Here is a 12,473-nt window from a genome sequence, read left to right on the forward strand (position 1 = left end):
GGTCCTGTTGCCTGGTTCTCTTCAGTTTTCTTCTTATACCATTAACCTTACAAATTTAAGATTTCTTCTGTTTTTGTTGTGAATTAATGATTGTTTACACTTAGGCTCGAAGAGCAAACCTTTGGTTCTGGGATTGTGATAATAAACAAGCAATCTGGATTTTTTTTTTTTTTTTGGTCTTACATACTTTTAATTGCTTGGAAGAGTAAAGATACTAGTTTCCGTGAATGGTTGATAATGAGAAACAATTTTGTACCTTTATCTCTACTAGAGAGAGGATAATTTTCAGCCACTTAATGCTTTTCTCCACTATTCATGGTTGGGATTATAAAATACTCATTTTAAACTTTTTGGATTAATCCTGTCAAACTGGGCTGATAACATTCACAGTACAGCTGTTAATTTATATTTCTAGGAGTTCCAGATCACTTCACTAACTAAAGTAATAGGAAAATTAGTATAAAGGAATCAGCTACTGCAGGATTCTGTGGCTAGAAATACCTTTCATTGTAACTGTGTGAGGGCTGTGTATTTACCAAGACATCTGCAGTCATTTAAGAGTGCTTCTATGAAAACTGTACTACTTAATTGAAATTTTGTGATTGTTTATAAAGATAGTAATGAAATCCAACCATCAGAAAAACAAAATGAAATTAGGACAGATGGCATATTACTAGCTTTGATTTTTCTTTCTCCCTCCTTCCTTCCCTTCCACTCTTCCTTCTTTTCTCTCTCTCTCTTCCTTTCCTTCCCTTTCTTTCTTTAATTGCTTTTCTCAGCTTTGTAGTGAGGAAATGACATTAAGGACCCTGGTGATACGGCCATTCTGTGTTTCATTCTGTTCTTCCATCTTTGATATCCAAATTGGCACTTTTATTTTCTTCACATTGTTGGGTAAGATAAAGACAGTTATTGTTTTGGAGATCTCAAGGAAATTTGAGAGGAAGTGAGAAAGGACACATGAAAATAGCCACTTACATTTAGAAAAATGAAGTTTTAGAAGATTTAGATTCATTGTAGAAGAAATATGCTGTCATTTTGTGAAGTGATCCAATTTTTCTGTCTTTTCTTCTTCCCAGGGACATATATAGCTCTGTTAGGGATTACCTTTTTAGGCTTGTGGTAACAGAAAAGTAATACTGAATTTGTGAAAAAGGAGATAGCACAGAAGGAATAAAAAAGCTAATCACAATAAATTTCTGTATAATGTTAGTCAGGAATGGGGAGGAGGAAGAAGAACCACCATGGCTTTCCTGAATTAGGTGATTCCTTTATAACTCAGTCATCCATCCTCCTGCCCCCGAATAAATTCAGCAATATGTGATATATAGAAAAATGATTCTTATTCCTGTCTTACCAGGACACTGTGTTCTTATGGCAAATTTTAAAATTAGAGAAAATAGGCTGGGCATTGGGAGGCCAGGGCAGGTGTACCCCTTGAGGCTAAGAGTTCACGACCAGCCCGGCCAACCTAGTGAGAACCCGTCTCTACAGGGAAAAAAAAAAAAAAAAAATCAGCTGGGCATGGTTGTGCATCCCTGTAGTACCAGCTGCTTGGGAGACTGAGATATGGGATCTCTTTATCTTAGAAGTTTAAGACTGCAGTGAGCTATGATCACGCTGTTATGTTACAGCCTGTGTGACAGTGGTGGACACTATGTCTAAAAAATAAAATAGGGAATGTGTCTAGAAATTTTGAGGCCCTTTTTCCTTATCTCTGTCTGAGTACCATTTGTATAAGTGCACTATCATTTCCAGATCCAAATCCTGGCTCGTCAACCCAGTGTCCTGGAAGCATTTCAGATATTCTCCAGGGAACAGAGCTTTATCAAGTTTTTATCATGTTCAGAAGATACTGTTGTCATTGTTTCTTGCAAGATACATGGTCACAAATCACTATCAAAATTTGGTGCTTAGTGGTTTCCAGAGAGGTGACAGGCTTGGGGTTTTTTTTGTTGTTGTTGGAGCTTATCTGCCTTTGAAATAGACTTGCTCCCTCTAATTTTGCTAAATGTTCACCATGGGTAGCGTTACCAGTTCTAGAGTTGTTTCTCTCAGCGCGTCATTTGGGGATGTTAAATCGAAGGCATGGTATTTTGGTTTTGTTATCTGAGAGATTGAGGTGGCACTGTGGTCTGATGAGCTGCTGCTGTTCATCTTTCAGGGACAGGAGAGAGTGGCAAGAGTACGTTTATCAAGCAGATGAGAATCATCCATGGGTCAGGATACTCTGATGAAGATAAAAGGGGCTTCACCAAGCTGGTGTATCAGAACATCTTCACGGCCATGCAGGCCATGATCAGAGCCATGGACACACTCAAGATTCCGTACAAGTATGAGCATAATAAGGTAGGTGTGACTCTTCATTGGAACAGTTGGCTGAATGGTCCAGCTATTCAATAATGTGACAACACGAGTGGCCTCTTGACATGTCTGGAATGCATGGGGGGAGGGGTTGGAAATATACATTTTCTATCCCATTATAAATGAGACCTTTAATGGATAATAAGTTATTGATAAATGTCTTTTTCTTTAAACCTCTAAAGTTACACCTAATAAAAAACAGAATCGTACCTTTAGTGATATCAATGAAAGGCGTATTTGGATGTTCAGCAGTAAATATTTTCAGGTTTAAAATTTGGGGAAGCACGTTATGTTAAGGAGACAGTTTGTAAGTATCATAAATTGGCCAGAGTAGGGGATTTCAAAGAGATGGTAATCTTGCTTTTTAACAAATTGAAGAAAGAATGAATATAACTTAAAACCATTCTATCTGGTTTAATTTTGAATTTTATGATTTTCTTTCAGTAGTAGTACCAGAGGCTTTATTTTATTTCAAAATATGCCTATCTTTACTTCCAATAACCTTTCCTACACATTTCCCTGCAATTGTGTTAAAGTAGCAGAAACTTCTAAAGCCACTTAAAAGAGGATTAGGGGGAAAAAGCCCTAAAATGTTAGCTTTTTAGAAAATAAACACACTTCAGTATCCTTTAGTATTACTTCTCGGTTGAAATAGAATACCATCCCCCTTCTCCTCCACATGAAAATAAATGCTATAATTGCTCATCCTCTAAATATTATACAGAAGTGATACCAAACAAGGTTGGCATATCTGAGAGTGGCCCCATGTTTGAATGTATTCTGCAGTTGTCTGCATAAAGCTCGTAGGCGGGAACTGGACGTGCACCCGGGGTGTGACTGTGCTGAGGCCCCCGGCCCAAGGGGAGGGATATCTATTTGGAATTTGTTAGAAATCTCTTTGTTGTCTGCTTTGTTGCCTTCCTGTTAATCAGCACATCCCCCATGGATGCAGTCTTTGCTTCTTAGGGATTTTAGAATGCTGATCCTAAAAGTAAACCTTGCCTTTTGTTGTTAAAACACTGTATTTATACCTATGATTATTTTAGAGCCTTCAATAAGAACTTTCATTCTTTCAGTACTTTTGATAAATCTACAGTGAAGGATATTCCCATTTACCAAGTTTAGTAGGCAATTAGCAAGAAGTTGGTATGTCCAATAGGACTCATAGATTTAACTCACAAAAAATGAAACCATAGCTAAAATAAGGCAATTCTGTATACCTTTGCCTCTGTTACCATTCAAAGGCTTCTATAATAAAATACCAAGTTATTGGCATTTGCTTTTCTTGGGTGGTTCCTTGAAATTAACTACTGGTTTCTTATCTAACTGATATTTTCAGACTTGGTTTTCCAGTGGCATCAGGAATCTTTTCACAAATAACAAAGAGACCCTCCACAAATAATTCCTCCTGCATTTATTTTCAAGAGTTAAAAAGAGTTGGGCAAGTTTGTGAGCCCAGGAACATGGTAACTGAGCCAGAGCAGGCTGAATGGATATATCTAAGTAGTCTGAATTTGAGAAGATCAGGGTTCTCCCTGCCCCAGGAAATCACAGCAGTTTCTGAAATCATTAGCATGCTTGTTTCCTTGTAGCTGTAATTGTATTGAGGTTGTTTGTTGTTTATTTTTTAATATCAGTGACTTACCCAGTCTATAGTCAGTTGATAATAAGATGATCTGATGAATTCTGGCTGACTTACCATATGTGTGCTATTTATGTTTCTTATATATACATACCACACTGCCAGTTTACGCATTAAAATATAATCTCCCTAAATTTTACTCCCCCCAAATCTTATTTTCTTAGATGCTCCAGAAGAATCCTTCAGGACCTTGCCCTGTTGTTAGATTTTCATATGAAGATCATTTATTTTATAGTCATGATGTTGAAGATCGGGTGGAATTTATGCCTTATTCACATAACGCACTGAATACTTAACACTGTGTGTTATTTGAACTCTTCATGTCAATTCTAATTGAGTAGACTTTACTGTGTTGAATACTATTCAGCTATAAATTAATATCATAAAAAGTTAGAATATATTAGTTTTCCTCAGATATCATAATTAATCCTCATAAATCCTCCTACATATCTTGGTTACTTAAGATTGCCTAACATCATGACTTTAGTGTGTGATGACCTCCAAATTTCCTGGGTTTAACCTCTTTTCATTCATAATACAAATGACTTTCACATTTGTTCCATTTTCTCTATGTCATATACATGTTCTAAAGCATCACTCTCCCCTTGCTTCATCCATTAACTTTCTGAACTCTGTCCACTCCTTGCCTTTGTTTATACTTAAGGGCATTATGTCTCCTCCTTTCTGTTCAGCTCAGCTGCCTCTTCTTCCAAGAGTTCTCTCTCTCCTCACCTCCTAAACCGTCATAGTGCTAAGTAATCTTAGTCGTCTTTAGCATATCCATAGTGAAGTATTTGTAATTGTCTAGCTTGTATTGATTATGGTGACTTGATCTTATTTTCCTCACTAGATTTTGAGCTCCTTGAAAGTCAGTTTTTGTCAGTTCCATCTTTGCATTCTTCATTGTCTCTGGCATTATATCTTATACATAGTAAGGTGCTCCAAAATATTTCTTTTTGAATAGGTAAATTATTTGTGGTCGGGTGTGGTGACTCAGGCCTGTAATCCTGGCATTTTGGGAGGCTGAGGTGGGTGGGTCACCTGAGGTCAGGAGTTCAAGACCAGCCTGGCTAACACGGCAAAACCCTGTCTCTACTAAAAATACAAAAATTAGCCAGGTGTGGTGGCACATGCCTATAATCTCAGTTACTGAGGCAGGAGAATTGCTCGAACCCAGGAGGCAGAGGTTTCAGCGAGCTGAGATCCTGCCACTACACTGCAGCTGTGAAAAAAAAAAAAAAAAAAAAAAATTGTGAGTTTAACATTTGAGAGTTTCCTCGTCTGCCCCAAAGTTGTCAAAATAATTATTCAAATCAATGGATAACTCTTGAAATCTCTATTCATAAGGAAATAAATGCTGCATACTGTCAGGGATGCAGAGAAGTTTAATCAGGGCTGGGCAGAAATTTACAGTCCAGAAAGGGAGAAAGGCAGATTTGAGGAAGGAGCCCTTTGGGGAGAAGGCATGGCTATAGTAAACGATCAGAAGAAGGAGTTTGCCTGCGATGTAGAAATCGGCCAATTTAGCTTGAGGGAATTCTTTTAGAGGAGGGCTAGAAAATGGTTTAGGAAGTTTCATGAAAGATTTTGCATCCAGGTTAAATTTGAATTTTATTTTCTTGTTTTTATTATCTTAATAGTAATTTCTGTTTCGGTTAGAATTTTCTACAGAAATTTCTGGTTACAAAGGTATATATAATTTATAAATAATATAAAGAATTTGATATAAAGATAAAATAACTTTTAGAAATTTGACTTAAAAACATAACCATTTTGGTTTTTTAATAAAGCTTTTCTGTATCTACCATCACATTGGCCATAATCTATAGATAGTAGCGTAAATTAAAAATACTTTGTAATACTGTCCAGCCTAACTTTGTACTTGCTTTTGAGCTCCTGTATTTTATAAAGCAAAACATGGCCTACACATTACATGAGCTCTTCTGAACTAGGAAAGTGTTCAGTTTTGTTTGCTGTGAAATTGGTTCTGGCTCTCGGAATGCCACCCCAGAAAAACTGAGGAGAGGTTTCACTTTCTCCTGCTAACTTGTTGCTTGAACTGAGAGTCCTGCCTGGTAGCTGGGTAGAGGGTGCTGTGGTCAGGTGGAGTCCAGTCCACAGTCTCTAAACCAAATGGTGTGGCATTGCATGCCCTTTGTCAACAGATTGCAGAATTAGTAAGGAGCTTGTAATTGCACATTTTACCAAAAGAAAAATGAATTCTTCCCTGAGTATGTATGTGTTGTCTTGTTTTTGTACTTTTTTATAAACACTGTTTATAGTTGAGCTGCGTGGAATTCTGCCCAGATGAGAGAAGACATACGTCTTAGGACTTTTAAATATACTGTGAACTAGGGTTTGTTTATTCCTAAATATTATTTTGCATTTTCCTTGAACACAAATATTGATAACTAGTGATAAAGAGGGATTAAATATTTGTCACTTGGTCAAATCAAAAGACGTATTTAAGGCTTCACTAGGTGCAAAGCATTGACTGTGAGATTACTCTGTCACTTCTTAGTTTCCAAAAGAATGAATTTTTATCCTTGTTAATTTATGGCTTCCTTTTTTTTTTAGTTTATTATTTTAAAATTTTTACTTTAGGTTCGGGGGCACATGTGCAGGTTTGTTAATATGGGTTAAACTCGTGTCACGGGGGTTTGTTGTATAGATTATTTCATCACCCAGGTACCAAGCCTAGTACACAGTAGTTACTTTTTCTTATCCTCTTCTTCCTCCCCCTTCCACCCTCTTTATACAGATGTGCTTTTCTGATTAATCTTTGCTTTGGTGCTGAAATCAGCTCTTAATAAAAAGGAAAGGATATAAAGTGCCTGTGTTTATGTGGCTTAGGAACTGTCTTGAGTTATAGTTGAGGGAGTGGATCTCAAGGTTTGAGATTTTTTTTACTCTCTGAACCTGGCTGTTGGGGTTCTTCCTGTATTGCCTGTTACTAGTTATTTCATATTTGTTTACCATATTTTCTCAATCAGATTGAGTAAGCAAGTTTCTTCCTTTATAATTCTTTATTTCCTCCGTGACATGCCAGATGTGTTGTAGAAGCTTTTGTTTATTGAGTGAATTACTCCAGATAGTGGATGCTAGTATCCTTTGATAGTTGGCTTCTAATCTCTGTGAACTGTGAAATAAGGGTGGTATTGTGGCAATTTCAAGGTATTGATAGGCCCCTCTTCCCTTTGCCAGTCCTGGGAAGAGAAAAGAAACTGATTCAATGCTTCTTTATGTAGTGAATTTAAGACAGTTGTCCAGGAAAACTCAGACTCACCTTGGGCGAATGTTGAGTGGACAGTTGCACCCCCCCTTTTTTTTTGTAAACCAGTTTTTCCTCTTAGACTTGCAAGGCCTGATAACCAGGGCTCATTTAGCACCTTGGCTGCAGCTGTCTCTGACTAACTAGCCAGGCATTTTGAGGTCTGACACCTGTGTTTCCCTTTTGCCTAGTGTGGAGAGGATATGAGAGGATGTATTGCTACAGTGCCTTTTGTCTTCTCTGAGAAATTCTAAGAAAGAACTTGTCACAGGAAAGTACCTCGTTAAACACATTTGACACTTTCTGAATTTTCTGTACTTCCTGAAAAAATCCAAGGTCCGAGAAGCCATTTTTCATTTTCCCGAAGAAAAATACAGCCAAGATTCTGGAGAACTGTTGCTCTTGATCAAGGAATAAAACATTACTACTTTATTCAATATGAGTGAATTTTCTTAGTTTACAAAATGCCAGAAGGCTGAATTCATTTTAATATTTCCCACCTATATAATAAATACATAATAGAGGCAGAACTAATATATGTTCTTATCTACCCCTCTGAAGAGCTGTATCAGTCAGAGTTCTCTGCTTGCAGGCAATAGAAACCAACACTGGCTAACAAGTAGAAAATGAATTTATCTGAAGGTAGACTCACTCGGAGAAAGGAGTACAAGTTGAAGGATGGGCTCTTGGAAAGTAGGGCAGGCCCAGGGAACTCATCTGTGAAATGGATGAACTCTGACCATTTCTAATCTTCTTTCACCCAACCAAGGTTCAGATTTCTAGGAAAAAGTGCTGGTTTGGAGCACATTGTTGTTTGAATTTGCATTTGTTTGATAACTAAACATCCTGAACACTTTTTTTTATATGTTTACTGGCTGTTGGTTATTTGTTATAAAATATATAAATTTTTTAACCTTTTTTCCATTGGCTTGTCTGATTTCTCATTGTGCTAGCTCTTTGGGCAGGGGAAGGCTCAACAATATGATTGACAGTCTCTGAGGGAAATCTGGGTACAGTTGGTAGAAGAAGGGGAATGATGGTGGCACAAATTACAAATCTTCACTGCAAAAATACAGTCAATGTGAAAAATAAAATAACACATGAATTCTCCATAGGAGCCCTCTGATTTTAGTTAGCATTTACAAAGTCTTTGCTAAAATAAAATTTCTTACTCTGGAGTAGAAAGAATTTAAGGGTTTAGTAACTTAGTTATACATGAAGTAGCTAGCTGAATTTGAGCCTAAGGATTGAATATAATAACCTTGGGATTATCCCATCCCCCCCACCTTCAGTTGTTTTAACTCTAAGCCTGAATTTCCCCATCTGTAGAATGGGACAAATAATAGTAAGATTATTTCAAGGGTTAAATAGATAATGTATGTGAAAATGTCTTCTGAATGGTTTTTGAAAGTTTGGAAGTTATAAGAGGAATTGTCATTATGTAGAGAATGAATACTAGTAACCTTCCATCTCTTTAAAGAATAAAACAAACAGAAAAAAACAGTGTGACCAGATTTAGGAGGTATTTAAGGAAAACCTCAGAGTCACTTCAGAATGACAGCCATTGAAATGGGATACCAAAAGAGGTTGAGAAATCTCCTTATCTGGCCGTGTTCAAAATAGAATGTATTTTTAACATGTGAATTTCTTTAAAGCACTTTTGCTAAAATAAAGCTAGGAATGTACTAGATGACCTCTAAAATTCTTTTCAACACTATTTTTCTTCATGTTGATTTTCTAATTCTAAAACTTAAAAAGAACTGAAGCTGTTACTACAAGTATTTTCTTATAATTTGAAGCTTCTGCCTTACTTGAACTTTGTCCATTCTATAGCACCTGTGAAAATTTTTAAAAAAGACAATAAACAACAGATTTGCTATCAAGGGTCTCCACCCCAACAGAGGTGTTTTTCTTTGTATCTAAATCCCATAAGTGATTGCAGCAATTAATCTATGTTGATTTTTTTTTAAGTGTTCTAAAGTTCCGTATCAGATGAAGGTTTTTGTGGGTGACCGTGATTTTAATTGGATTGTTGGCCACAGGGTACCAAAACAGCCTGTGCTTTTTCATAGGGAAACTTTCTACTCCTGCTTCTATGAATCTTTGAGTGTTTTCTTGTCTTTTTAAGAGTCTGAATGAATCTATGGACTTTTCATGGCCAATCTGATGAGTCAGCCACCTCTTTCTCTAAGATTGATTTACTGCTGCTTTCACCTTTCTCTCCAGGATCTTGGGAGTTGAATCACCATGAATTCTCTGCTTAACTATATCAACTTTCAAAATCCCTTTCTATGATTTCTTTTCTCTTTTAATATCTTGCAAATACTTCTTAGCCACATTTTCTTCTCCTCCCTTCATCTTTTGCAGTTCTTTATTCATTTTATATCCATGATAGCCATGTAAGAACAGCAGATAAATATAAGATTTTTAAAATTCTTTGTTTTGTTGGCCAAAATTAATTCGTAATCCCAAGGCATGCCATATTGCCTAGTGAGGATGTAAAGCTAACTTCATTTTCATCAGAGGACTCTGGAACAAAGAAAGACTTCAGCAGTAGACTTAGACTGATTTTTTTTTCTTTTTTGGTAATAAAAACAGTTTTTAAAAAATACAGAAGAGTGCACACATCATTAGTATTGAATCGCATGTGTTTTTCCGTAGTCAATATATGTATATGTAGATTTTGTGATCTGGATCAATATAACCATAACCTTAGAAGACACTTCATGCTCCTTCTCCATCATTACTCCCAAGTTTTGAAAGAAAACCATCATCCTCCTGACCTCTAATAACAGATTCGTTTTATTAGTGTTTGATCTTGATGTGAATGGAGGCATATAAAATATATACTCCTTTGTCTCTGGTTTATTTCACTCAACATTGTGTTTGTGGAATTCACCCATGTTGCTAACTTGTAATTTTTTTTTTTTTTTTAATTCTCATTGCTGTGTAATAGCAATGCCCTATAGAACCTTCTGTGCTGATTAAAATGCTTTTGGTTGCTTCTGTTCAATACAGTAGCCACTAGCTACATGTGACTATTGAGCTGTGAAAGAGGTGGCTAGTATAACTGAGGAACTAAATTTTTACTTTTATTTAATCTTATTAATTTACATTTATATTTACATATGACCAATAGTTACTGTACTGGATAGTATAGTTGTATAACTTTTTTTTTTTTTTTTTTTTTTACAAATATGCTATCCTTTGTTACACACACACACACACACACACACACAAATTATATCCTGTTATAAAATTGTACATTTCTGGCTGGTAAAAATACTGCAAATATAAACATTTCTGTACCTGTCTTTGGTGAACATAAGTATGCATTTCTTTGGACTATGTATCTGACATTTGTAATTCCTAAGTCAGAAAGTAGGCATATAAACAGTTTTAGTACCTAGGTACTGCCAAAGAGTTTTCCAGAGTGATTGTACCAGTTTATATTCCCACAAGCTGTCTGTGAGAGTTCTAGTTGCTCCACATCCTTGACAACAACATTTGATATTATTCTTTTTATTTTAGTTGTTCTCCTGGGTGGTATTATTAGTTTTACTTTTTTTTTGAGACTGGTTCTCAGCTCTGTTGACTAGACTGGTTGTGTACTCCTGGGCTCAGGCAGTCCTCCCACTACAGTTGGGATTACTGTATGCCCCGCTTCACCCAGTCTTTTTAATTTAGCTATTCTGATGGCTGGATAGTGGTATAACATTGTTGTTTGAGTTTGCATTTCTTTGATAAGCAAGCATCCTGAGCACTTTTTAAAATATGTTTACTGGCTATTGGTTATCTCTCTTATAAAATACATTAATTTTTTTTACCTTTTTTCTCTTGGCTTGTTTGATTTCTCATTGTTTTGTAGGAGTTCCTTTTGTTGAATAAATGGATTACAAATGTCTACTTTGTGGCTTTTTATTTTCTTAATGGTTCTTTCAGTGAACGTTCTCAATTGTAAGATAGCCCTATTTATAATTTTTTCCTCTTCTAATAATTGCTTTTTTGTGTTCTTTTAAAGTAATCTTTGCCTACTTAAGGTCATGTAGATAATCTGCTGGATTTTCTTCTAAGTTCTTTATTTTGCATTTTACATTCAGATCTAAAATCCATTTCAGGTGGATTATAGAGTATGGTATGAGGTAAAGGTTAAGTTTTTTGTTTTGTTTTGTTTTTTGCTGGAGTCTTGCTCTGTCACCCAGATTGGAGTGCAGTGGCACAATCTTGACTCACTGCAACCTCCACCTCCCAGGTTCAAGTGATTCTCCTGCCTTAGTCTCCCAAGTAGCTGGGGCTACAGGCGCATGTCACCACATTCGGCTAATTTTTGTATTTTTAGTAGAGATGGAGTTTCACCATATTGATCAGGCTGATCTTGAACTCTCCTGACCTCGTGATCTACCCGCTTCAGCCTCCCAAAGTGCTGGGATTACAGACATGAGCCACTGTGCCTGGCAAGGTCAAGTTTTTATGTTTTTGATCTGGATATCTGATTAACCCAATTCATTTATTGAAATGACCATCTTTACCCAGGGCAATGTAGTACCACTTTTGTCACAAATCAAGTGAATGTGTATGTATGAGTTTGTTTCTGGACTCTCCATTCTGTTCCATTGGTCTATTTTGTTTATCTTTTGCCAGTACTGTGCTCTATTAATAACTAATTTTTGCAGTGTTTTAATATTGGGCAGCAGTAGAACTCACTCAGTGTTGGTTTTCTTTGGGATTGCACAAGAGATGAATTTATTCCTGTGTACTTTTAAGGAAGAGCATTTCTTTAACTGGCAGGTAGATTTCCTAGGGTTAATCCAAATGTATTAATTGTTCTCTCTAATGCAGACATCTTCCTTTTTCTTGAGGCTTCAGTTTATTTCCTTATCTATACTGTATTAGTTGTATAGCTCAATAAAAGGACTTTTATTTTTCCTACTTTTATAATATAGTTTTTGTTTTTAGATCAGCATCCTCATTTATGAATGGGGATGGTGGCTTTATTATTATTCAGTTATTTTCTTTCCCACTTTAATCATTTCCTCTAACAAGAGTTGGAGCTGGACACAACGCAGTGGAGTTCTACCAAATTCCCCTTCCACTAATCACTTTTTGGGCCAGTGTGGCTCTACAGCACCAGATTTTGCATCAGAATCCCTTCCACTTTCATATCTCACCATCTATAGCATTTAGATTTAACAAGCT

At 36.3% G+C, this 12,473-nt stretch overlaps 1 protein-coding gene across 2 annotated transcripts in view; it reads left to right on the plus strand.

Annotated features, from left to right (window-relative positions):
- GNAQ (G protein subunit alpha q) overlaps nt 1–12,473 on the plus strand; it is a 341,433-nt gene that overhangs the window by 128,362 nt on the left and 200,598 nt on the right. For both annotated transcript variants that reach the window (XM_074394627.1, XM_039461277.2), the window contains exon 2: nt 2,165–2,349. In XM_074394627.1, coding sequence (XP_074250728.1) covers nt 2,203–2,349 — 147 coding nt within the window. In that variant the 5' untranslated portion in view covers nt 2,165–2,202. The remainder of the gene's footprint in view (nt 1–2,164; nt 2,350–12,473) is intronic.

Source organism: Saimiri boliviensis, chromosome 2, assembly GCF_048565385.1.
Source record: "Saimiri boliviensis isolate mSaiBol1 chromosome 2, mSaiBol1.pri, whole genome shotgun sequence".
NCBI classification, from domain to species: domain Eukaryota; kingdom Metazoa; phylum Chordata; class Mammalia; order Primates; family Cebidae; genus Saimiri; species Saimiri boliviensis.